At 53.6% G+C, this 24,491-nt stretch overlaps 1 protein-coding gene across 9 annotated transcripts in view; it reads right to left on the bottom strand.

Annotated features, from left to right (window-relative positions):
• Positions 1 to 5,684: 5,684 nt before the first annotated feature.
• Positions 5,685 to 24,491, bottom strand: part of Tspan9 (tetraspanin 9) — a 180,664-nt gene continuing 161,857 nt past the window's right edge. For 8 of the 9 annotated variants that reach the window (XM_037204119.1, XM_037204117.1, XM_028881529.2 and 5 more), the window contains 6 exons: positions 11,894 to 12,085; positions 11,573 to 11,647; positions 11,257 to 11,358; positions 10,485 to 10,616; positions 9,866 to 9,949; positions 5,685 to 8,836 (listed from right to left, as the gene is read on the bottom strand). In XM_037204119.1, coding sequence (XP_037060014.1) covers positions 8,765 to 8,836; positions 9,866 to 9,949; positions 10,485 to 10,616; positions 11,257 to 11,358; positions 11,573 to 11,647; positions 11,894 to 12,085 — 657 coding nt within the window. In that variant the 3' untranslated portion in view covers positions 5,685 to 8,764. Of the gene's footprint in view, positions 8,837 to 9,426; positions 9,738 to 9,865; positions 9,950 to 10,484; positions 10,617 to 11,256; positions 11,359 to 11,572; positions 11,648 to 11,893; positions 12,086 to 24,491 lie in introns of all 9 variants that reach the window. The other variant, XR_005091173.1, reaches the window with a different exon arrangement.

Below are 24,491 nucleotides of genomic sequence, written 5' to 3'. Positions count from 1 at the left end.
TGGGAGCACGTGGTAGCAGCCTGTTCACATGGTGACTGAACAGGAAGCAGAGATTGACACCATGGGTAGGTCTGATCTTCAAGACCCATCCCTACTGCTGTCGTTCCCTTAGGCAGGCTCCAACTCCTCAAGGCTCCACAGCCTTTGAAATAGAGGCCCAAACTGGAGAGCAAGCATTCAAGACATGAACATGTGGAAGACTTTTCAGATTCAAACCATAACAGCCAACCAGAGCCAAGAGGTTTAGTAAACCACTGCCTCCGGTCTGTGGGTTATTCTGCTTTTGTGGTGTTAGGGATGAAACCCAACGTCTCCACATGTTAGGCAAGTACTTGACCAATGAGTCACAACCCCAGCCCTCCACCAGACTTTCAAAATCCCTAATTGTTTTAGAAAGCCCTAAAGACCAGATACCACATTCAGCTTACTTGCTCTGGGTGGCCAGGCGGTAGTCCTTCAGGAAGGGCGGTGGGCCTTGCTGGGGAACTATATTTCTATATATTAAGGATATATCCCAGCTCTGTGTAGGAAGTCAGGACAGGAATCAGACAAAAGACAGGAGGCTTCCTGATGTCATTAAGCTACAAATCATGAGCCACTTCTCATTTTAACCACATGGTACAGGACTGCACTGGACATCAGCCCAGACTAAGTTCCAAAACTCTGTACCCAGAAAAAAAAGTTCTAGGCAACAGATGCTAACCACAAGACCCAGACAGGAGCACTGTGTAGCTTCCTCAACCAACTTGTCTCTCTATTCTATGCCAAGGGCTGCAAAGAGAGACTGGCCCATGTCTTGGGTCCACCCCACCCCCCACCCCCGCCCCCGTGGGTTCTCAGCTCTGTTGGCCCCTGGGGCACAAAGCGGAATCTTTAGGCAGGAGAGCTGGGCCTGCAGGCCTGCAGAGCATTGTTCTTTTTCTTGGCTAAGAAGACAATAGAGGTCATTTCATGACTGTCATTAGACTCAGCAAAACCCAGGTCGCCTCCCGATCTTGCTGAATGCTTGGAGGGACGAGTGCAGTGCCAATACGTTTGCGTCCGAATGACATTTATTTAATCTGACTTCTGTGGATTATTGAGTGGTGGTGCTGAGCCAGCCGGAGCTGAGCTGAGGCCCAGGACGCCTATCCACTGGGGTCTGTTCAGCTCTCTCTCTCTCTCTCTCTCTCTCTCTCTCTCTCTCTCTCTCTCTCTCTCTCTCTCTCTCTCTCTCTCTCAAAGCACCTACTCCCCTCTCCACATCACCCTCCTGTGTCCCTGGCTTTCAGCCTGGATGGTGCTTTTCTATGGACCCTGCCGTAGTTTGCGGACTTGGTGTTTGCACAAGTTAATGCCTTTATACCTTACTATTTTTCTTTTGTGTGGGTGTTTTGCCAGCATGTGTCTGTTTACCATGTGCATGCCTGGTGCCTGCAGAAGCCAGAAGAGGGCATAGGTTTCCCAGCAGCTAGAGTTATAGGCAGTTGTGAGCTGCCATGTGGTTGCTGGGGATCAAACCTGGGACATCTGGAAGAGCAGCCAGTGCTCTTAACCGCTAAGCCATCTCTCCAGGCCCCCTAATTTTAATTGTGTATTAAAGAGAGGTTAGGTCCTATTCTGGTCATGCCTCCATCACCCTCTCGTGTGCCCTTTTCCCTCTCACTGGCCCCCTTCCTTTTTCTAGAGTCCACCTTATACTTTTATATCTTTTAATAAAATCTAGATTCCAAATAGAGAAAATGTGTGACATTTGTATGGTCCTGTCTTGTTTAATATGATGATCTAACCGTTTTCCTGACAATGACATGGTTTTATCCTTTTAAACATGTTTTAAAGATTGATTTATTTTTATGTGTATGATTGTCGTTCCTGCATGAATGTATGTGCACCACATGTGTGCCTAGTGCCCACATAAGTCAGAAGAGGGTGTTGGATCCCCTGGAACTGAAATTACAGCAGGTTGTGAGCCACCACGTGAGTGCTGGGAACCAAACCTGGGTCCTCTGCAAGAGGAGAAAGCGCTCCTAACTACTAGCCATCTCCCCCACCCCCATGATTTTGTTCTTTATGTTAGATAAAGCTTCATGGAATATGAATTCTTTTATGCCACCGTCATAGATATGTCTGATGGGCATTATTCTCAATTAGCAGATGGCAAAAATCAAGAAAAGTTCAGAGACTTGTTGAGGCTCCCATGGACACCAGGTGCAGAATCCAGGAAGTGAATCCAGGTCTCCCAATTCCCAAACTATGGCCCTGCCACCCTCCATGGTATATCTCTAATGGTGAAACTTAGGCATGAGGACAAGGAAAATGTTTGGGGTCAGGAGGATCCTGAATGTTTGTGGGAGCATTTTGCAAGTATGAAGTTCAATACAGACACATGGAGAGATGTGGGAATTCAGTCTGATGACCAATTGTATTAGAGCAGCTTGGCCCAATGGGCGTAGTCTTCTCTGGAGATATGACCGCATAAAAACTAGGGAGAAGAGGTGCCCGCCCCCGACCTTGGACTGTGGAGGGCTTGCTGAAGCCACAGCTCAGTGACCTTCTCCCGACTTTCCCCATCTCCCTTGATGAGTGAGAGGAGAGGTGCTAACAGCTGGCTCAGCAGCAGCGCCACTGATTCGTTTCTGTATCATGACTGCAGTGTATTGAATAAACCTGACTTTATCCCGGACTCCTTTCTGCATTAGGTGGGGCTCGAACCCACAACCCTGAGATTAAGAGTCTCATGCTCTACCCACTGAGCTAGCCAGGCTAGAGATCCAACTGTGTCGACAACACAAGAACTTCTGCCACCCTCCTGCACTCGGGGCCAGACGATGCAATCTCTTGTTGTGACAATTCATCTTTAGTGTCGACTTGACGGGATTTAGAATCACCATGGAAACATATCTCTGGACGTGTCTGTGAGGATGTAATGGAGAAGACCCACCCTGAGTGTGGATGGCACCATTACATGGGTGGGATCCTGGATCAAATTAAAAAGAGAGCGCCAGCTGAGCACCAACATTCTCTCTGCTTCCTGACTACAAACACAATGTGACCCGCTCCCTCACGTCTTGCCGCCATGCCTGGCTGCCAGGAGGGGCTGCACCCCCAAACTGTGAGCCCAAACGAACCCTTCCTTCCTTAAGGTGCTCCTTCCAGGTACCGAATACACACACCTATCAGTGCAAAGAATTAGTCACCGCCTGTCCAGGTTGAGTGAGCTGTGGGGTGAATGATGTTTCTCCTCCAGCAGATCTGATTAATCCCCGAGCTCATCTCCCATCAGGACCCCTGTAGCTACTCTCTCCCTCTGACCACATTCCATCTGCAGCCGGACATCTCACTGGAGGCCAAGGCTAAACACCTCTATTGGGTCTTAAAACCTCAGAAGTTCTATTCTTCCTGCATGCAAGTCTGGGTTCTTGAGCTTGTTCATGAGGTTGTACAGAGGAGAGGAGTCTGTCCCTGCAGACACTCCCCTTCTACCCACTGTACTCACACACCCCCTTGCACTCCTGGCCAAGTTAACTATTCCTCGATTAGCCTCAACAGTATCCCCTAGAAGGGCTCTCAACAGGCAAGTTGGGGGTCATTGCCTGGCCCCCATGGCCACCCTGAACCCTGAGAATACCATTACTAGTACTGAAGTGCAATCGTGTGGCCTCTCCTGTGGCCCCATGACATGTCTGGCTCTGTGGACAAAGGTAGGCTCTGTGGCATCCAGTCCTTGTAGTAGGTACTGCACGTAAGTTTGAATTCATGTCTGTGAGTGACTTGACATCTTATCTGTGCCACCCTGGTCTGGCTTCTAAGGTCTGTCAGCAGGTCTTGTCAGACCTATTTAGCTATGACTCCTGAGCTGGCCTTTTTTGCCTTCACAAAGCACAGATGGGAGGCTGTTCTCCAACATCATAGGCTAATGGGGGATTAATTGAGGGGTCCTCTGAGGGATCTAAGCCATTCCCTCCCATGGAGAGAAGAGCTAGGACCTATGGTGATATTTTATTTGTACTGAAATGTGATTTTATTTGTATGTTAATAAATAAAGTTGCCTGGGGGTCAGAGCTAATAGTAAGCCATAGTAGAAATCTGGCAGTGGTAGTACATGCCCTTAATCCTGATCACATGACAGGCAGAGATCTCTGTGTGTTCAAGGATACCACCAGCATGGAGACACACGCCTTTAATCTCAATACCAAGCGTAGAAGACCTGAGGTCTATATAAATGGGCAGTGACAAGGAGGTCATGTGGTTAGGTTTACAACCAATGAGAAGGCAGAACAGAAAGTCAATAAAAAAGGACAAACACACAGGAAGTAGGTCTCTTGCAGAGGGAATGACAGGAGAGGCAATGAAGGGTACAGTTTTTAGTGCTTAGCTATTACTCTGACCTCTTGGGCTTTCATCTCTGCATTGGCTTGTGTTTCTTATTTAACAAGATCTACAAGGACCTATCCTCTTAACTTTAGACCTGTCATTAGAAGACTCCAGAAGGCCCCTGACTAATTGCCTTGGCTCATTTACCCAATGTACTAACAAAGGGGTTATTGTGTCTAAAACCTATGAACCACCAGCAGACAGCACACTGACCTGGCAGATACTAGCAAATGTGGCCACACCCTGGCGGCAGGTGTAGGAGCAAATGGACAGATGAGAAGTGGCTTCCTTGCCAATTCCAATGACCCAGTTGGCCCTCGACAGTTGAGAGATTATCTGGCTCCTTGCTCTGGATAAGTCTGGGGAGGTTCACAAGAAGCCATTCTAGCTGGACCTTTGGACTTTATCCAAAACTTGAGATAAAGTCCTGGAGATGTTGGAAGCAAGCCATCGCAGGTTGATGCTTTGGGACAATCAGGTGTCAACATGGCCACTCTCTTGAAGGAGGGAGACACTGATGCACATCTGGAGGGCTTCGGAGCTGCCCCACCTCCATCCCAGCCTCCAAACTCCTGCACTTACTTGTTCATTCCATCTCTGCCTCCTCACTGGAGATAATGGCACCCAGTGAGCCAGGGCAAAGAGAACTCTGGCCTGCCCTCGTCTGCATTTTCTCACTGCAACAGTGTGAGAAAGCCCCAAAGCCAGAACCCAACTGGGGCAGCAGGAGACTCCCACACCAGGGAAGCACGGAGGCCCGCAGGATTGGCTGACATGCCTGCCAGTCAACTTATGCTTCTGCCTCCCCCGTGACCATCCTCACAGACTCTTGTGTCCAGGCTTTTCTTGGAGGCTGTCTGGAGCTACCTGGGCCAAATGACATCATGAGGTCCTCACACTCCTGGAAAAGACAGCAGGCTCAAAGGCACCTTCAGGAGCAACAGAGGGGTTGGGGCACCGGTGTGCCTATCTCGACAGCCTTCCCCACCGGAAGTCAGGATCTGGTTCTCTGGTTCTCACTCCTCCCACAGCTGACCACAGGACCATCAAACTGCTGGTGACCAGTCACTGGGGTGGAATACAGAAGGCTTGAGTCACTGGAAACCCTGATTAGTTCGGCATCAGTCACCAGACAGGTGTGTGAGGGATTCTCCAGGCCTCCACAGAGGGGACAGAGATCCATTCACTCTTTGGCAAATCTGACACCCGGGCCACGAGAAAGAGATGAGGTCCTCTTACAGGGGACTGTCTGGTCTCTACTGGGTCCCTCCACCAACAGCTACATGAAACAGGTCCTGGTCACGGCTCAGGGAAGAAAACACACCACTGAGTAACAGTCTGCTTGTGCTTTTGACACATTATCGGTTTTTATTTAAAAACATGCTAAAAACATGGTGTTCGTTAAAGCGGGGCCTGGGACGTAGGAGATGCGGACAAGGCGTTGCAAGCAAAAAGTGCATTCGAAACCGATAAGCGTGCACTCCTGGCTCTCTGGCCACCCAGGGACAGCAAGGCAGGTGGAGGCCCAAAGGCCGGACTCCTCCGAATGCCCACTGAGGGAGAGGAGGCCAGGACCCCACCATCATGGAGGAGGGAAGGGAAATGAGAGAACAGGAACATGGGAGGGGACACCGGACCCCGGGGCTAAGGGGCACGGAACAGACCCCGAGCACCTGGCACCCGGCTCCCCTTCCTGTGCCATGTCCTGCGTTAGCACCGCCACCAGCGGGTGGGCAGGGGGCCAGAGAAGGGGGCAACAATTCCATCCACTTCAAGTGCCTGGAGGCTTAGCCACTCAGTTCTAAGTGAGGCCAGAACATGGGCGAGGGGGAGAAGAGCTGAGGTGCTGGCCCAGAGACAGGATGGCACTGTTCAAGCTCCAAGAGCAGAGGCACAGGAGACTTGCGCCTTGACACCTGTCGGGCACCTGAGAGCCGTTTCCAGACCCTGCCCACTGAGGCCCTCTGCTCGCCGGCTGTGGAGAAATGCCACAGCTAGGCCGGGCATTTCCCTGACGTCACCTGCAAACTTTCTGAGTCTGGTCTGCAGACTGCTCGTGTGGGACCTGGTGGAAACAGCTTTGCCTTAGGCAAGGCAAGAGCAGGTGAGGGAGGTCTCATGGCGGGACTGTCCTCAGTGAGCTCACAGCCAAGAGGATCAGAGCTGGCCTCACCTGGTGTGGCCGTCTAGTGTATGGGGGCCATTCCCCGAGACAGGCAAGGGGTTCAGGACACCCGCCCTGTGCATGGAGACCTCTGGCCCATGTAGACTCTGTAGATGACGGCACAGCCACCCACAGCTAAAGCAAGAAGGCAGTTTGGGACTTGTGGTCTGGCTCTGCTGAATAGACAGTTGAGGTGGGGCTGGTGAGGGTGGGGAACTTCGGCTGCAGCTCTGGGGACTAGCACCACCCTGAAGCACTCACTCTAGAGACCTGAGGTGGCAGGGAGGCTAAATCCTTCCCGGTGTACGGGGAGATGCACTGTTGATATTAATGGAAGTTAAAAATCCCATTGATAGACATAAACAAACCCACCCACTCCACCCACACCAACCCGTTACGCAGCAGGCGCCACATTTTTTTCTTCTGATTGTTGAATGGGTCTACCTGAACTCTGTATCTTGGGGTCCCCAGGGAGTTGGCTGTCGTTCCCCTAATAACACAATTCCATCTCCTGGAACTGGCAAACTCTGTCCAATTTGCTTAGAGTTCCCTGCTATCCTCTCTCACCCCCAAAACTTGAATCTTGGACACACTGAAAGTTCCACATCCCTGTCTTGTTATTCAGGTAGTCAGAGAGGTTATAGGTTGGCTGGGTGGTGTGGCTGGGTGGGGGGAAGACCTGGCCTGGTGGGAAATGGTGGTAAGGAGTCAAATGGCAGGGGAAGCAGCTGCCACATGCAGCCCGTGGCACTCTGGATCCCAGGTGGCTGCTGGGCCAGTCCCACAGCCTTACTCTGTTCACGGAGGGGCAAACTGGGCATCCGTGCTGGCAGAACTTCGGCTACAGCTGGGAATATGGCCTGCCTCCATCTCCTCCACCCAGCACGGGCGTCCAAAATGAGGGCCTTCTCCCGGTACTGCTGTGGCAATGGGAGCCTGACTTCTCAGTTCTGGGTCTTGTCTCTTTGAGGTTACGTGGGATGTGATGCCTGCCACCCAATGTGGACAGCAATGGATCCTAAGGAGGGAGGGTCCTGAGACCTTCATGGCCCTTCCCCTTCCCCTCAGTTGGGAAGTCAGCAACTGAGGGAGTCTGCTCGGGTTGGCCACAGATGCCAACTCTGCCTCCCCTCCTGGTAGTCCTGAGACTCTGTTTCAGTCTGGGAAGCTGAACACGTCCGCTTCCACTGCCCAGAACAGGGTGGGCAGAGTGGGATCTGAACCAGAGGAATCCGTAGCAGGAATGTGTGAGAGTGACCATCTGGGATGCAGGATGCATGTGGGTCAGGAAGGAAGCCTGCAGAGGACTGAGAGAGGAGGAAGGAAATGATACACACTGGTCAGATTGCCGCCCCCCAGCAAAGCATTTCACTACCCCGTCCCAAGCATCCCCTACAGATGTGGCCTCCCCAACTCGGGCGCCACCCCATCACCCCTGAGTAGGACGCCCCACCATGCTTTATATCACACCTGTCTCTTCTGGCCTTGCCCATGGTTGCCAGGCCTGGCAGGGCCCCATATCATGGCTGCACCCTCTCTCTGAGGTGAGTTCTGGGAGGAAACCTGGCACTTCTCACCCTCGAGCCTCATGAGTGTTGCACAGTGACGTGTCCTCACTGAAAGTGGATGGGGGTCCTTGCTCCCTGCCCATCCCCACCCACAGGAAAAGGGAACTCAAACCGTTATGGAAATCAACACAGTAAAAAGTTATAAATCAGAAAGCTAATCCTAAACTTATCTGAGAGATAATATTCCTGAATAATCATAATCAGAGTAAAATAAAAAAGTTACACTATAGTATAAAAACCCAGGCAGGGTGCTCCAGGGGACCCGACCGGGTGGTGCCACACTGCACCCTGGCCGGCGCTCTGGCTGGGCAGCCATGGAAGGCAGTGGCCTCGGTGGGGCAGACTCTCCACCCCACACAAGGACAAGTGTCAGCGTGAGGAAGGGCAGGGACAGAAGCCCATCAATGCAGGGGCTTCCTCCTCGATACCCTGCCCGCCCTGGCGTCTTTGGCAAATATGCAGGTGCGGGAATCCAGGCGCCCAAGCCCTGAGGTCTCTGTGTGATGCCTCCTCCCTGGGCCTCTGCCCTCCAAAAGGTCCAAGGCCAAGGATGTGGGCAGGGGAGGGCAGGCTGGCGGGTGGAGCAGGGTGGCCATCGGAGGGCAGACAGGAGACGCAGACTCAGGTCCTCTCCCCTGGCACGAACAGTGTCCGGGTGGGGCCGGGCGCTGCCAAACGCTCAGGCATCATACTTTTTACCCGTCCGGTGGATGTGCTGGAACAGAGTCATGGAAAAAGCCATTCCCAGGATCTGAAAGACAAGGAAAGGACTTGAAAGGGATGCTCTAGTGGCCTGGGGTCTGACCTCAGTTTCACAAGCTTGGGACTGTTCTAGAGAATCTAGTGTAAGAGTGGGCATAACCCAGTGTGCTGGAAAGTGAGCCAGGAAACAGAGAAAGCACAGTCTCGGAGACTCTTCTGGACGCCCAGCTGAAACTCCACATAGAGAATGTAGTCCAGGCCCTTTGAGTCACAGTGTGCAGAAGGCCACACACCCCCGGGGTACTCCCATGTAACCTTTCAGAGGCCTGGGGAGAAGGCAGAGTGCATACAGGACCTGACCCTCCACTTGGTAAGAGGAGCCGAGGTAGGAGAGCGAGGACGGAAACAGGGTGGTAGGGGGCATTAGAACCCATGCCAACCCCTTGTTGGGTTCTAGAATATGTGAAGTGATTTCTTTGGGCATAGGCATCTTAAACGACATTAAATCTCATTTATGCTCCTCAACCAGAATGCTGAAAGCAGGTGGAGACACAGAGGTGCAGGCAGAGGCCACTCGTGCCGTCACCCGGGGTGCCACGTGTCCCATTATTAAAGCTGATGACCCAGGGCACTGCGTACCTGTGGCTCTCACGGAAAGCAAGTCGGATGACACTGGCCCCGACATCTAGTCCAGGCCCCCACTTAGCACTGAGTACCACCTCGCTCACTGCCTGTGACCTCACTCAGAGCTCTCCAGCACGGGGATGGCTTCACGGCTGGGCCTGGACACTCTGCTCCCCTCACACACGAGGCTGTGTAAGCACCGGGTTAGCCCTGCTCAGGCTCTAACCCGCCCAGAGGCCGGTGAGCCTGGAGCCCCCTCACCTGCAGGGTAAGGATGCACATCCCCACGGTACCCAGCACGTGCGGTGAGCCTGGAGCCCCCTCACCTGCAGGATAAGGATGCACATCCCCACGGTACCCAGCACGTGCGGTGAGCCTGGAGCCCGCTCACCTGCAGGATAAGGATGCACATCCCACTGTACCCAGCACGTGCGGTGAGCCTGGAGCCCCTCACCTGCATGATAAGGATGCACATCCCCACGGTACCCAGCACGTGCTTGTTGTCATCGAACCACAGCTTCACCTTCTCATAGCAGCCCTGGGGAGTGAACCACGGGTTAATAAGGTCCCGGCACAAGGCGGAGTTCCCAGCGGCCTGGCCCCACATTTTTTTGCCCTAGTCCCTGTCTGTGCTCTTAATTCCATTACCTTACTACCCCTTAGCCCCCGCCCCGCCCCCACCCCCAGTATCAGCCTCCAACCCCCAGGCTCCACCTGCAAATCCCAGCTGCATAGCCTCAACCCGTCTAATTCCCTCCCCTTCTGACTCCCAACTGTGGTGCCAGCACACATGCGCATGCGTGCATGTATACACACACACACACACACACACACACACACACCACACACACACCCACACCCACCACCCCCCCCCCACACCCACACCACACCCACACCACACACTCACACCACACACCACACACCCACCCCACACACACAGCCGCTGGCTTCACTCCAGCGTACCCCTCTCCCCATCCCACAGTGAACTAACTCCCGTCCCTCCTGCAGCCCAGCCCACCCAGTACACAGGCTCCTGGGATCAGTGAGCCTGAGGCACAGCTCCCCAGCCTCACCGTTCTCCACAAGGGGGTAGTGGTGTTGCGCCCACAACCCTGGGAGTTCTCCATGCAGCAGCGGTCAGGAACTATGTTCTCCCCCAGCACTGGGTACCAGTCTGTGTAGTCGGTGACTCCGCAACACCGCATCTGTGGGAAGAGAGGCCCGATACGCCACTGCTGGCCCCATCTTCTGAGGCTTTCCTCTTTCAGGCCAACCCCACAAAGGCAGCCACCCAAGAGCAGGAATGAGAAAAGGAGCTTCTTCTTGTCTCTTCTTTGAGCTGCAGCAAGCCCCCAGAGGTAGTAAGGCATTCCTCTTTCCTAGACCAGTGGGGTGGGGCAAGGCTGCTGTCCCTTGGGGCTGGGCACCATGTGGGCCAAGAGAGCCCGGCCCAATATGTGCTCAGCCCCACCTTAAGTTCTTTGCTTTGTGGTGTGGACCCTCCCTAGCCGATTGCCAGCCCGTCCACCCGCCATTCCCTCCCAGGGTCTGTGTGGGGTACGCATTGGGGAATGGAGTCAATATCAGAAGCTGTCTCCTGAGCAAACACGATCTGGTAACTCCTATCCTTCATCACAAAGCTTAACCACTCACTACAGTTCCTCAGGCCTGTCCACTCCTGCGTGCAGGTCATGGCACCTCCGGTACTCCCCGCTCCCCAGTCCTATCCCACGGTATTGTCTGACCCTTCGAGTTTCAGCAAATGCCCCAGTGGGAGTGGTCGCCCAACAGCCCGGGTACCCTAGGCTTGCCCCATCCCGGGCCATGCAGAGACCGGAGCCGCACCTCAGCCTGGATGATATTCCAGGCATTCTTGAGCCCCACGTTGTTCTCGGTGTTGTACAGCAGCAGCCCTTCTTTCAGGTCCTGCTTGGCGTTCTCGTTCACCTGGCGGATCAGGGGCGACACCACAAGGTGGCTGAGACCAGGCTTTCCTCCCCAGCCCACACAGCAGTGTTTCTAGATGGGGAGGGGAGGTGGCTAGAGCAGGACCCTCAGGCCTCCTGCATAGCACTCGGCAGGCTCTGCAGCCATGTCTCCCCTGGCCTGGCCCATCCCCGGGGCTGTGTGACCTCCCACACTGCTCGCCCTGCAGGCTTACCTTGTCCATGTAGACAAAGAAGAGGATGAGCAGGATCAGCTCAGCCAGGAGAATGACCAACAGCACGATGAAGAACTGGAAATGTAAGTCCAAACATGGGTTCGGGATAGTGGCAATGGCCAGGGGTGGGTGCTGACAGAGAATGAGGGGAGACGAGGGGTGGGCAGGGTTCCAGGTCTGGGAGGGTTCACCTACTCCTAAGCAAACCCAGACAGACCACATGCCAGAGAGTGAGAGGGACAGAGCATTACAGAAGCAATTTCCACAGACTTAGGTTAGGGAGCCCCAGGAAGCAAGGAAGGGGCATGGGGTCCAACTTACACTGAGGAGCAAACACTTGTTTTCCTTGATGGCCCCCAGGCAGCCCAGGAAGCCCGTCACCATGACAATGGTGCCTATGGCGATGACGAGGTTGGCCGCAGACAGCGAAGGGAAACTCGGGGAGAAGGTGGCAAAGTTGCCTTGGGACACGGACAGCCAGATGCCCACTCCAAGCAGCCCGCAGCCACAGAGCTGGGGAGGGAAGAAGCCCGTTAGACCAGCATTGCTCCTGAATTCATCTCCCAGAACCCCCCAAGGCCCCACCCCTGATGTGGAGCTACAAAAAGGTTGTAAAAAGGCAGGCACTATCATAGATCCAAAGCCTGTGACACACCCTCTTTGCCACTGCATGCCTCAGTTTCCCCTCCTGAACATGGGACGAGGCAGCTTCATAAACCTCACAAAGTCTCTCTGAAGAGCAAGTTAAATGAGACAAAGGGAAAAACAGAAAGATACACAAGCATGCAGCTCAGGTCACTGCTCTGGGCAGAGACTGGAGGCTCAGAATGGCGGCTGGGGGTGGGGCTGTGACTGGAGAAGGAAGGGCTGGTCTATGGCAGAGGACCCAGGGCACTGGCTCCGAGAGCCAGGACTTCGGTGGGTATCTCCCACTACCCTGAACAGAAGGGCCACATACCCACTGTTCTCTGAAATCTGAAAAGCAAGTTCATGGGTAAAAAAAAACAAAAGGTACTCATGGGCTGGCTAAGGGGCAGGACGTAGGAGTCCATGCTGTCTTCCCATGTTGGTGAATCTTCAATGTCACCTTTGTGGGAGCCACCATGGAAACACACCTCTGGGTGGGTCGATGAGGGTATTTCCAGAGAGCCTTAACTGCAGGGGAAGATCCACTCTGAATGTGGACGGCACCCTCCTGTCTGAGGCTAATAAATGGAGAAAGGAAGAGAGTGCCGGCATCCTTCGCTCTCCGTTCCCTGACTATAGGGCACACTGTGATCAGCTGCCTCCACGCTCCCACCACCATGCCTTCCCCACCCTGATGGGCTGTCCCCTCAGACTGTGAGCCACAAAAATCCCCTGCGGTGGCTTTTGTCAGGTATTTTCTTAAAGCAGTGAGGTCGACACACTTCACCATCCACGGAACTAAGCCGACTGTGTGCACGATGGACCTGTAAACCCTTCTCCAGCACCCCTGGAGTGCTGACTGAAAACCTGGGAAAGCATCCCTTTCACAGCTGCAAGCCTCCACACCTGCACTGTTTTATGTTCTGTTTAATCGACACTCTTTGCTCCCTCCGAGCTCCAGGGAAGTGTGCGGAGTCTGAGGAGCCAATCCATCAGTCAGCCAATACTTATTGAGTACCTACAGCACAGTGTCCTATACCAGAAAAGCTACAGCCACGTTAGAGACCTGCCTTCCAGGGGCCTCCATTCTGAATGGAGCTGAATGGGATCAGTAAGAATGCAGCATCTACCAGTATACAGTGGTGCCAAATAACAGCTGCAGGCGTTCAGAAGAGGCAATCACTGTCCTGGTCAGAGACACCAGTTGGAGGAGGCAGTCACCAAAGGCTGGGTGGACACAAGGCAGGTGGAAGACAAGAATTTTCCACAATAGGGAAAGGGTAAATGGTAAGGACTTGAGTCACAGGTGTGGACTTACCAGTCAGCTCTGCCCACCCTGGCTTTGTGACCTTACAAACTTCAGGGTGCAGAGGCCCTTCCCTAGACTAATTAATTAGATGGCTAGTCTTGGTTGTCAACTTGACTACATCAAGATTAAAACTCAAGAGGCTGGGTACACCTGCGAGGGATTTTTCTTGATTGAATTATTTGAAGTGGAAAGACTCCCTCTCAATCCAGATCTTTTGAGGATCTTTTGAGATCCACCTTAAATCTGGGCCACACCTTCTGGTGGCAGCCTATATCCCTGGATAAAGGACATGGAAGAAGGAGTGATTGCTCTCCGCCTGCTTGCCCTCAATATTGCTGGCCACTCCATTCCTTCGCTGATATTAGAGCCTACTTCTTCAGGATTCTGTGTATACTAAAGACCAGCTGTGTATTCTAAAGACAGCCGGCCTCAAAGACTGAACAACTACTGGATTCTTGGACTTTCCATGGGGGAGACAGCCATTATTGGAATAGTTGGACCATGGCCTATAAACCACTCTAATAAATCCCGTGTGTGTGTGTGTGTGTGTGTGTGTGTGTGTGTGTGTGTTCTATAATTTGTTTCTCTAGAGAACCCTAACTAATAAAACTAATAAATATGGAGCATTGTTTGTTGAAAGGCATTTCCTGAGCAGCTACTGGGTGCTGGGACTGTGCTGATTGCCCGACTCTCTGAAGTGAGTACAGCTCCCGCTTGCTCACCAGCTGCTCTCACGGTGGGGAAGGAACACACACAGACAAGGCAATCCATGCTCAGGCACTCAAGGTGAGGGGAAAGGGCATCGGCTCCCAGGAGTTACATTTCCTTCACTCATACAGCCACAGACTCTAACCAGGCACATGGTTCTCAAATGCCAGGCCAAGGAGAAAGTTGTGGACAGTCCTGGCCAATGCCTGCCTGATGGAAAGAAGATTCTCATGGGCACGCACACACATGACCAATGCAAGCACAGATAAAATAAAAAGATGCAGTGTGCCATATAAGTAAAGATGCAAGGATGTTCAGAAAAAGGATAGATCAAGTTAGAAGGCCTCAAGTTAGGACCAAGCCTGTCTGCCAAGGAGGAGTAAGCTGCTGTGTGGCTGCCACAGAATGGCTGTGGTGACATGTGGCAGAAGATAAAAGGCAATGCGGCCAGGGGACAGACAGGACAGGACCTGGAAGGTAGGAAAATGCAGGTGTTCTGCCCCAGGGCTGAGCATGACATGATCCAACAAATGTTTTTGACAGTCATCACAGCTGCTGTTCCCAGAAGAGGCCACTGAGGGCAAGAGACAGGCAGCACACGCAGAGACGACGGCGGTGACTTGGGGAGAGCTGGTGGCCACACATCAGGGGGCTGTGCAGGAGCAATGGAACGCGGTCCCGTGGGACACAGGCAGTGACGGAACTAAGCTGGCCTTGAGGAGCGCAGAGAATTCTGATAAATGGGAAAACAGAAAGGTGGCCCATACACATACACACACACACATGCACGCACGCACACACATACACATACACACACACACACACATACACACACACACACATGCACGCACGCACGCTCTATTACTAAGCCACAGGTGATTCAAGGATCTGTAGGGGACCAGAGTTAGGTCACATAATGGCTTTTGCACCAGAGCGACCTCAAGTGAGACCCAGGTCAAGGATCCTAGGATTCTGGTCTTCACAAGGCCCGGAGCTACCACCACTTCAAAGCCACGGAGAGAATGAGTGTGTGCCAATGCCCTCTGTGACCACTAGGTGGTGCTCCTGCCTGGTTCAGAAGCTTGTGGGGTTGGCCTGCGATGCCCTAAACTTGCATCCAGCCTGTCACCCCGACTTTCTTCAATCCGGTCAGTTTTCGGTGCTGCCATCTCAATTTTTCCTTCATTAATCATACCCTGGAAAATTCACGATTTTGAACCAAAGATTTATGTCTCTAGAAATAGGACCCTGGAATGAGAAACTGAAAACCCTCCGGGGCAGGTATTTGTTTTAGATGGAGGAGCATGGCCTGGGGACTCCTGGGGCTGCAAGATGCCCCCACCCCCTGCTGCTGCAGCCTCGACGGTGTCTACACCCCAGGCCTGGAATCCTCAAGGCAAAGCCTTCTCCATCCTACTCATCGGGAGCAGGCTGCTAGAGCCACTTCCAGCTTGGGGAGCGCCTACGGTGACCAGGAGCATTTCCCTGGGAAACCTCAGCCGTTCAGAGCCTCCCAGGGCCTTGTTTCTCCCAACTGGTTCTCTGACTTCACACCCCATGTCCGCCAATATGGTCTTTAAGCTTCACAGATGTCAGCTCAGGGACCTTCTTCCACCTAGAGGATAAGCGCTGAACGCCACACCTGCATTTCATCTTCCTTCCCACCTGAGGTCCCACCGGGCTGACATCTAGGCAGTCCCAGCACATCAGAACCTGAGCCTGACTCCTGGTGAGCCTCCTCTCAAAGCCGCCATACCGGTTCCTCACCTCCCACCAGACCCCCACCCCTAGTTCTCGGGCAACCTGCTGTGCCACAGGGCATGCACAGTGTGACCCACGTCCTCGGGGTCTCCAGTTGACATGAACATTCCACTCGTGGCTACAGATGACCCAGCCCCACCTGAGGCTCCAGACAAGAAGAAAACAGAGGCTTGGGCTTCGTCGTACAGCAAATGACTGGGGGACATGAGAGACACTGCTAGACTGGGACACTCAGGGCTGCTCTTCCTGTTTCTGCTACTCCCTAGGAGACCTACCTGCCAAGCTGACAAGCACCAAGACATCCTGCCTCAGCCCTTACTCATACTAGACTCCTCTGTCCTGGCCCTGCTTTTCAGTCCATCCTACAGAAAGCTGCCGGGACCCCTTTTCCAAAATGCCTCTTTCCTCACATGGGTCTATGTGCTGCCTTTAAGATTCTGTAGGCCTCTGAGGCCAGATTCCCTTTAAACTGTGTGGTTCAGATTGGACCACTGCTCTGGTCACTTCTAGCCAGGCCTAGCCAAGCTTCAGGAACGCTGCCTTCACCTCCTAGACCAGTGAATCTCAGGTAGGAGGGGTCCTGCTTGCTGGGGACCTCAGACACGTCTGGAGACACTTCTGTTGTCACAACTGAAGTAGGAGAGGACAGAGGAAAATGCTCTTGGTGTGTAGAGGACAGAGGCCAAGGGACACTGTTGACCAAGCCACAGTGCTCAGGACAGGCCACCGCAGGGAACTATTTAGCCCCCGGTACCAAAGAGACTGGGAAACCCTGTCCTGAGCCCCCTCTCCGTCCAGGTGCCAGTTAACTCCTCGAGAACACCAGCTGCCACTATGGAGAGCGCCTCTTCCCCCTGCTGACCCAGAAAAGGACGGGGAAGCGGCGGCGCACACTCTCTGGGAGGCTTCAAGCTGGGGCAGAACCAGGCCAGAGCTCAGATCGGACTGATGGCTGTGGGCAAGAGAGAGGAGGTGACTGCAGACACAGGTTTCCTGTGGAGTCAGGGAACAAGGCCTGCCCTGGGTAGGTAGGAGGACATGAAGACAGGAAGCCAGCTCTGATGTCAGAGCAGGGTCATGGCCAGGGTGAGGCAGCAAACGGGCAGGGAACCACCCCCATCCCCAAGGTGGGATCCATTCAGGAAGCATAAGGCCTTGGTGGCCTTGCCAAAGCTGGGTGCCAGAGAGCTTAGTAAGTGGCATTCGAGAAAATTCCCTTCTAAAACCAGAGGGTTGTCTCAGCTGAGATGACCGAGCTACCACACAGCCCAAGGCCGAAGAATCTGGGGCGAGGCAGAGTGACTCAGGGGCATCAGGATCCAGCCAATACTAGCACCAACTAAGGGAGGTCATCAGCCTCCTCATGTGGTCCAGGCCTGGTTGGAACCTATTTCCAAGCAAGGGCAAGCCAAGGAGGCTCCTATGTTACAAGCTTCCTCTGTAACTCCCTCAACCAAGAGCCTTTCAAGAGTTTCACTTCAGGGCAGCAAAGAAACCCACATATGAAGTTGATAAGAGACAGCCCTACCCTAATGTCTATACACAGCCTGTCAAGGCTGAGATTTACATCTGTTTGTTCATGCTATATCTCCATGGCCTAGAATAGCACCCCAACCCTGTGCACACACTGGGGCCACTTCTCCAGGGCCATTTTACCTGGAACTTGCCCTGGTAAAGTCTTGCAGAAGGAAAGGACATGCCCCATAGCATAGGGGAGATGGGTCCATGGCTGTCTCAGGCATCCTCAACTCACAGGAGTTCACCCAGCATGTCTGGCAGGTAAACTGAGGCCCAGGCAGCATGTGACCACACCAAGATAGCCCTGCCAGCAAATTCCTCATTGGTCTGACATATCTGTGCCATATCTCATCCTCAGTGGTGTCCATGCTGATGGATCAGGTTAAATACACATTTCTGCCCCCAGGTAGGACGTTCACACAGGCATCCCATTTCTCCAGGTCCATGACTTCTCCAAATTCACCTCACTCTGGGCTTTCTATCCCCATCCAGTCTGGCTCAGGACAGATACCATCCATATCATCTCCACCTTTCCAGCCTTTCACAAGGGAAAATGTGGGCCCTCCCTGGGTAGATGGAGCCAGGACATCCCCTGAGTGCATGCTAGCCGCTAACCCAGGCTTCACCAAAGCCACAGTTCTTTTCAGGGACTAGATTCACTGTCTTCTAGTTTCTTCCACCCTACTAGGGTCCAGAAAATGCTTGGGGTACTGAATTTTTCTTCAGCAACTGAATGGGTGGGAGAGTGAGTGAGTGAGTGAGTGAGTGAGTGAGTGAGTGGGTAGCTGGGAGGCCTGAGCAGGCCACAGAAGCATGCATGCGTGTCCACACACACACACACACACACACACACACACACACACACACACTACCACTCGTACCCTGTTCTCTCCACTCCTAGAAGACACACACACACACACACACACACACACACACACACACACACACACACACTCGTACCCTGTTCTCTCCACTCCTAGAAGTCCCAGCGCCCCCTCAGCTACTCCTATCCTGGTCAGGTGTGCTCACCTCCCCAGCCTAGCACAGCCCTCCACACCACCAGCCTTTTAAACCCCACTGCCGCTGCCCCAGACACAGGCTCTAGAACAGATTACCAGCGGTGGCCCTGCACCATACCCGGGCCTCCTCAGCCCCTCTTGGCCAGCAGAAGACATCAGAACACAAGGGCTCACAGCTTCCTCAGTGCTTTCTATGAGCTGGGGCCGGGCCCAAGGCATAATGGCATTTAATAAATTAGCAGATATGGCAAATAAAAGAGGCAATCAAAATGGTTTTAATTGCACGGCCTGACACCTTGGCTCCTTTAGGAGCCTGCCTGGCCCTGAGAGATGCCGACCTGCTGAGAACTTTGCAGTGGGGAGCGGAGCGGATCCACCAGGGCGGAAGAGGGGCTGCTACTTTGTATTGCAAGCGGCCCTCTTCCCTCCCTCCAAGAGCTCTGCAGCTCATTCATTCTCATAGCCATAAAGAGAGACAGACGGGGCTGGGGGCTGGTGTGGAGGGGAGCCGTGGAGCACGCTTCCAATTCCATACCCAGGGAAAAGAAAGGACAAAGTCAGAGACTTCTGCCAAAGTCACCCAGCCGGCAGGAGGATGGCTGGCTGTGGCAGCTTGGTAGGGCCAGAGGGGAGGCGGCCATGCAAGGCCCCTGGATCTGAGTGTTGGCCTGCAGTGCATATTCCAATCCCTCCACATACCTCCAGGGAGGGCGTCTATTAACTTTAGCTCCCGCTTCCCTGTGGCTAACATGCATCAGTCCTCACTTCCGAGAAGCTCACCAGGAACAAGGGTGACAGGCCTTTAAATATTTGAACATGTGTACTTAGCGACGCTCTCTCCCAAGTCTCCTCCTGGTCTAGGAAAGGGCTTTTATATCTTTCACCTCTAAGTCACCCTCGGCTGCTCATCTGTCTCACACTGAAAGTCACTCTAACTTGGGGGAGCCAGCAGAGACAAAGATACCTCTCCCCCACCCCACCCCCACACTCAGAGCTCACACTTCTCATAACCCAGCCTGAGTCCCATTGGTTTGCCGGGTAACCACAGCAGCCCTGCCTCGTGCTGAGTGTGTTCAGAATTTCAAGCTGAACAGAACAGTTCCTTGGTCATTCTTCACTGGATGCTGTTTTTCTCACAAGCCTCCAATTTCTTCACAGTTCCACTTCACAGTCCCCAGCTTATAGGTGACGGGAAGATCACACCCATATTTCTAAGCCTAATTCTCCTCCAAATAAACATTGCGTAAAGCACCTGAACGCCACAACCCAGTTACATTTTGATGATTCCAACACGGGCTGGCTCTGTACAGACAAACGTGCAGAATGCTGTGCTGGGGGAGGGGGGGCCCACGTCCCTGAGGCTGCTGCTCTTCACTCTGATCCGGGAATGCCAAGTCTCTTCAGACACCACTGTCACCCCTTCCCCAATCCCTCCATGTCCCCTAGCGGCACAGCGTGAGTCCAGCTGTGTTCCAGTATCTGTGTGCCTGGAAACAAACACATCAAGGGCAATCCCACAAGGCCTGAGGACAGCACCTGTCACTGCTCCGTGGGTTAAGGGCCTAGGCAGGGGGCAAAACCCAGTCACCACCTCCCACCAAAAGCACGAAAGGCTTGCTGTCCTCTTGTCTCTGGGATGGTCGTGGCTGGCTTTGCTGGAGTATAACTCATCTGATGGGACTTTGAGGTCTGGCTCTGGCATATGGAACCAGCTCCACTCAACACCTCACTCTTTCCATTGGGGTTGGCAGGACTCAAGGACGACCCAACAGGAACAGGAGAATCTGCATCTGCACTGGGCTTCAAAGCCTGCTGAGGGGTGCAGAAAGATGCTGGTCCTACAGAGCGAGGGGCAGGGACTAATTGCTGCCTACCCTGTGTCCCAACATAGCCCTTAAAATTGGGCTCATTGCCCTAGGATGAGAGGGCACCCTGTCCAGGGTGGCTGTCCTGTTGCACGCTGTTCCTAGGCCCTCAGCTTTCTCAGAAGCCAGCATCTCTTCACCTGTTAACATGGCCTGTCGTGCCCTGCATGTCTGGACACTAAGATGGGAGGAGGTGCCATCCCCCCCCCAAGGGTGCTCATGCCTAGAAGGTATGAAGCTTGAGGAATGGCCCCCAGAAGGACCACAAAATGACGTGCGGCTGGGAGGCTAAAGAGCCCCAGATGACACAGAGCACCTGCCAGCCCTGTATAGGAAGAGGGATCACTCAACAGTCCATACACATCGATTCCCACTGCTGCCCTTCCCACACTGGCTCACTCTCGTAGGAGTGCACTTCGTCCCAGTCAGGCAGGTTCAGGGCCAAGAGTTCTACCTAGCCTGGCGGTTCATGGGGTGCAACTGAGATGGGACTCAGGCAGATGTGGGGGAGAAGGTATACCAGGACACACTTGTGACTCCAGGTTCCCAGACTTTCATCAATCCAACCAGTTTCAGCTGGTTCTTAGCAGCAGAGGTCAGGGGCTAGGTCCCCAAACTGAAAGCGTCAGCATCAGGCCTTAGACACAGGCACACAATTGCTTCTCGGGTTGTCCCTGTATTTTGGAATACACAGGAGATCATGGGCTAAGCACAGATAGGACAGACCCAGGAAAGAGTCCCAAGAGGAATGTTGATAATCCAGTCATGGCCTCCAGGTCTCTGCCTTCTGAACTAGTGGACTAGAATGGTCCTTGGATGGAGGGGTTGAGAACCCTGAGACCACTGGGCTCAGCAGGAAACAGCATGGTACCTCAGGCCACTCCAAGTCCAGTACCCTACCTGGTCGTGGACCTGGTACTGGACTAGTGCTCCACGCTGAGGCAGGCTCAGGAGCTCAGGGGCTCTCAGCAGCACTCATCTGTCCCCCGGGGCCACAGATGTCCAAGGAAAATCTGACAATACAGCCCGGAACCACACTGGAGGCGCCGTCTCCATTCCAGGGTCACTGTGAAGAGGGAGGCACTGAGGACGCCAGAGCTTGTCAGAGCTTCTGAGGTCCAGGAGACGATACTGAAGGCGCCAACATCTCCACGCTCTCCCCATGCTTGTTTCATGTTGTGCAATGGGGGCAAAAGGAGCTTGTGACAATATCAGTGTCAGGAATGTGACCATGGCCAGGGAGGCAGGGTGGGCGTAAGGATTACATCATAGCTGGTCACCCATTTCACCTTGGAGGAAGCAGAACCACTAGCAGCCAGATCTCTGGACCAAAGACCAAGGGGGTGGTGAGGTACTGGGTGCCCTGGTAGGACACTTGACCCTTCCAGATGTTTCTGTGCTCACAGAGCAAAAGGAAGAAGTGCCTCTCAGCGCTGTGGACACTGCAAGGAGGAGCAGGCTGGTGCCTGCCGCGTGTCTGGTGCTCCCTGGAATATAAATACTGCACAGGGTACTGGGCTATTGTTCAAAACTTCGGAAAACCTGGAGGCTGGGGACAGGTCAAGGGAACCTTGAACTCACATTACATTCCCATGGCAGAGCTCAGAACAAGGGGCCTGCTCTTCTGCTCTGGGGAGGGTCCCCCCACCTTCAGATACGGAGAAAAGTCACACAGTGACAGGACTGCCCCTGAGTGGCTTCACTCTGCTACCTCTGTCCTCCACCACAGGGGAGGCCATTTCATAACAACGTGAGGGTGAATCTTTGGCAGCCCAAGTCCAGGAAATGACGCTGTAACTATGCAGAGAGAAGTCAGCAAAGGCAGTGGCGACCACAATGAGGTCTGTCCCTAGCCCATGCCCCACACGTGATCTGCTTTAGCCCTCTGGCATGCTCAGCCTGTGATCCGTCTCCTCGAGGGATCAGAGGCCCACAGCCCAACTGGACTGCCAGCCAGAGCTGTGCCCACCCACGCCACAAGGGTGGCATTTCTGACATGCTTTGTGGGGGCCACGGCCAGTTAAGCTCGGGCCTCTGCCAGAGATGGTCTCAGCACCAACTTAAGTGCCAACCCGAGATCCCTCTCAACATGTGCCAAGAGCCCAGCTTGCTGTACTCTTGCAAGATGGAATTGTGGGTCATCTCTGCCTCCCAAGATGCACGCAGCTGCTCTTGCTGCAAAGCTCCTGGTCCCCAGTGTCACCCAGAATACTCACCACAGTCATGCAGCTTGTGGAGTCGGGTCTTGACCCCTATACCACCCCATCTCTGCCACCTCCTTTTGGAGGTGACAGTCAAGCACTCAGGAGGCCACCAAGCACCCACCCTATCTGAGCACCTTGTCTCTGCTACCACACCCACTCTCCCCAACTCAAGGGGGCACAGACGATGGAACAAGGGCACAGAGAGGCCAAATGGCAAAGGAAGCTAGGTGAGCAGCCCACTGTGTACCCCACCGTGCATCTAAGCTCTCCACTGGGCTCCTCAGAGGAGTGAGGAATGTCCCTTGCACGCAGCCCTATTTTAGGAAGGAAGGCTAGTCCCAGTGCCTGGCATTAGCAAGCCCTATGGTGCACTTCTTAGTCTTATGGCTTTGCAGGGCAACTCGGCTAAGAAGCCTAACCTAACCTACAGGGCGGCACAGAAGTTTCCTAACCTGGCGCAGTGAAAAGAAGGAAGAGCTGGTGACAATGGTGGTGACGTTACCATGGCAACAGAGTACCGGAGGAATCCTACCAATGATGAAGCCAGCATTCACTGAGTCTTTGTGCCCAGTTAGGAGCTGGACCCTAGCCCTTCCCACAGAAGCCACCGGAGGGAGCTTCCATTATCTCCCCAACTTTGTTACTCATGGAAGTAAGAATCCGAGAAACTGAGTGGCCTATCTCTACTTGCACACGAGTTGGCAGAGAGCTGGATTTCCAATGATACCTGCCATGCTCCTAACCTCATCACTGTACACTACAGGCCTAAAGAAAAAAAACTATCCAACCTTGTTTTATCCTGCCTTTCCAACAACTTCTCACTTGATCTAAGTTGGCGGAAGTGGGGATGGTGTGTTAAGCAGTATGGAGAGCCAGGACACAGCCCTGGGTAGGAAAAGCAGGCAGGGTGCTGTGGCAGGGCACCTAGGCCAGTGCTCCCCACCAGCATTTGTGACCTAGGCAGTTTTGGGAGCAGGGAGGGGTGCAGGAAGGTGGAGACAAGTGTCAGGGCCCCAGTCTAGGGAGGGCATGGACAAGGCGGACATGTTGGGGATGGAGGTGGTACGTAGTACATCCCAGATAAGCCTACTCTTTGCTGATGGTGTGTCAGAGTCCTAACTGTCCCTCTGTGAGACATGGCAGAAAAGGACAAAACAAACCAGTGCACGGATCTTCTTCACCCTCCCCGGTCTCGGAGCAGGGAGCAACACCAAGGGCCCCAGGCCATTTGTTTCCAGAGAGCACTTTCACAGACCTTATCATGGCAGATGCAGAGTTGCTATCCTGTTTTATAGATGAGGACACTGGAGCTCATTGGCACCCAGCCTTTATCTACATGGTGACCACGGGTGATGGATGGGGTGAACGGGGATGCTGCGATTATCCACAAGGACATGGAGTTTCAGTGGGAGGCACACAAGCAACTTCCAGAAAGGAACAATAAGGAAAGCCTGGTCATCAGCTCCCATCAGCTCCTTTGGCTAGACAGGTCCCATGCAGGTGCCCCACGGGTATATGAACCAAGCCCAACCCTGAGAGTCCCCAAACCAGCTAGTCCTAAGGACTAGACCACAGTGCAGAAGATCCCATCAGCCAGAGCCGAGTAGTGTGGATCAGAGAAGCAACTCTGGGTGTGTTCAGATTCACAGGCTCTTCGCTTGGCAGCTGGGGACTTCTCTAGTGCGCATATCTTAAATGGGGAATTAACGCTACGTACCACCCAGAGCTGTCGTCAGAATTAAATTAGATTCATGAAAATAAACTTCCTAGCACGGTGCCTTGTATACAGCTATAAACGGGAGCCATTACTAGTATTTATGGTCTGCAGCCAGCATCCACCCAGGTGACGGAGGCAGGCAGAGCAGCTGAAGCCAGGAACTGGGGGGTGGGAGGAAGAGAGGTCTTGTC

The sequence above is a fragment of the Peromyscus leucopus genome, chromosome 3, assembly GCF_004664715.2.
Source record: "Peromyscus leucopus breed LL Stock chromosome 3, UCI_PerLeu_2.1, whole genome shotgun sequence".
NCBI classification, from domain to species: Eukaryota; Metazoa; Chordata; class Mammalia; order Rodentia; family Cricetidae; genus Peromyscus; species Peromyscus leucopus.
This window is presented reverse-complemented; position numbering and strand designations above follow the sequence as displayed.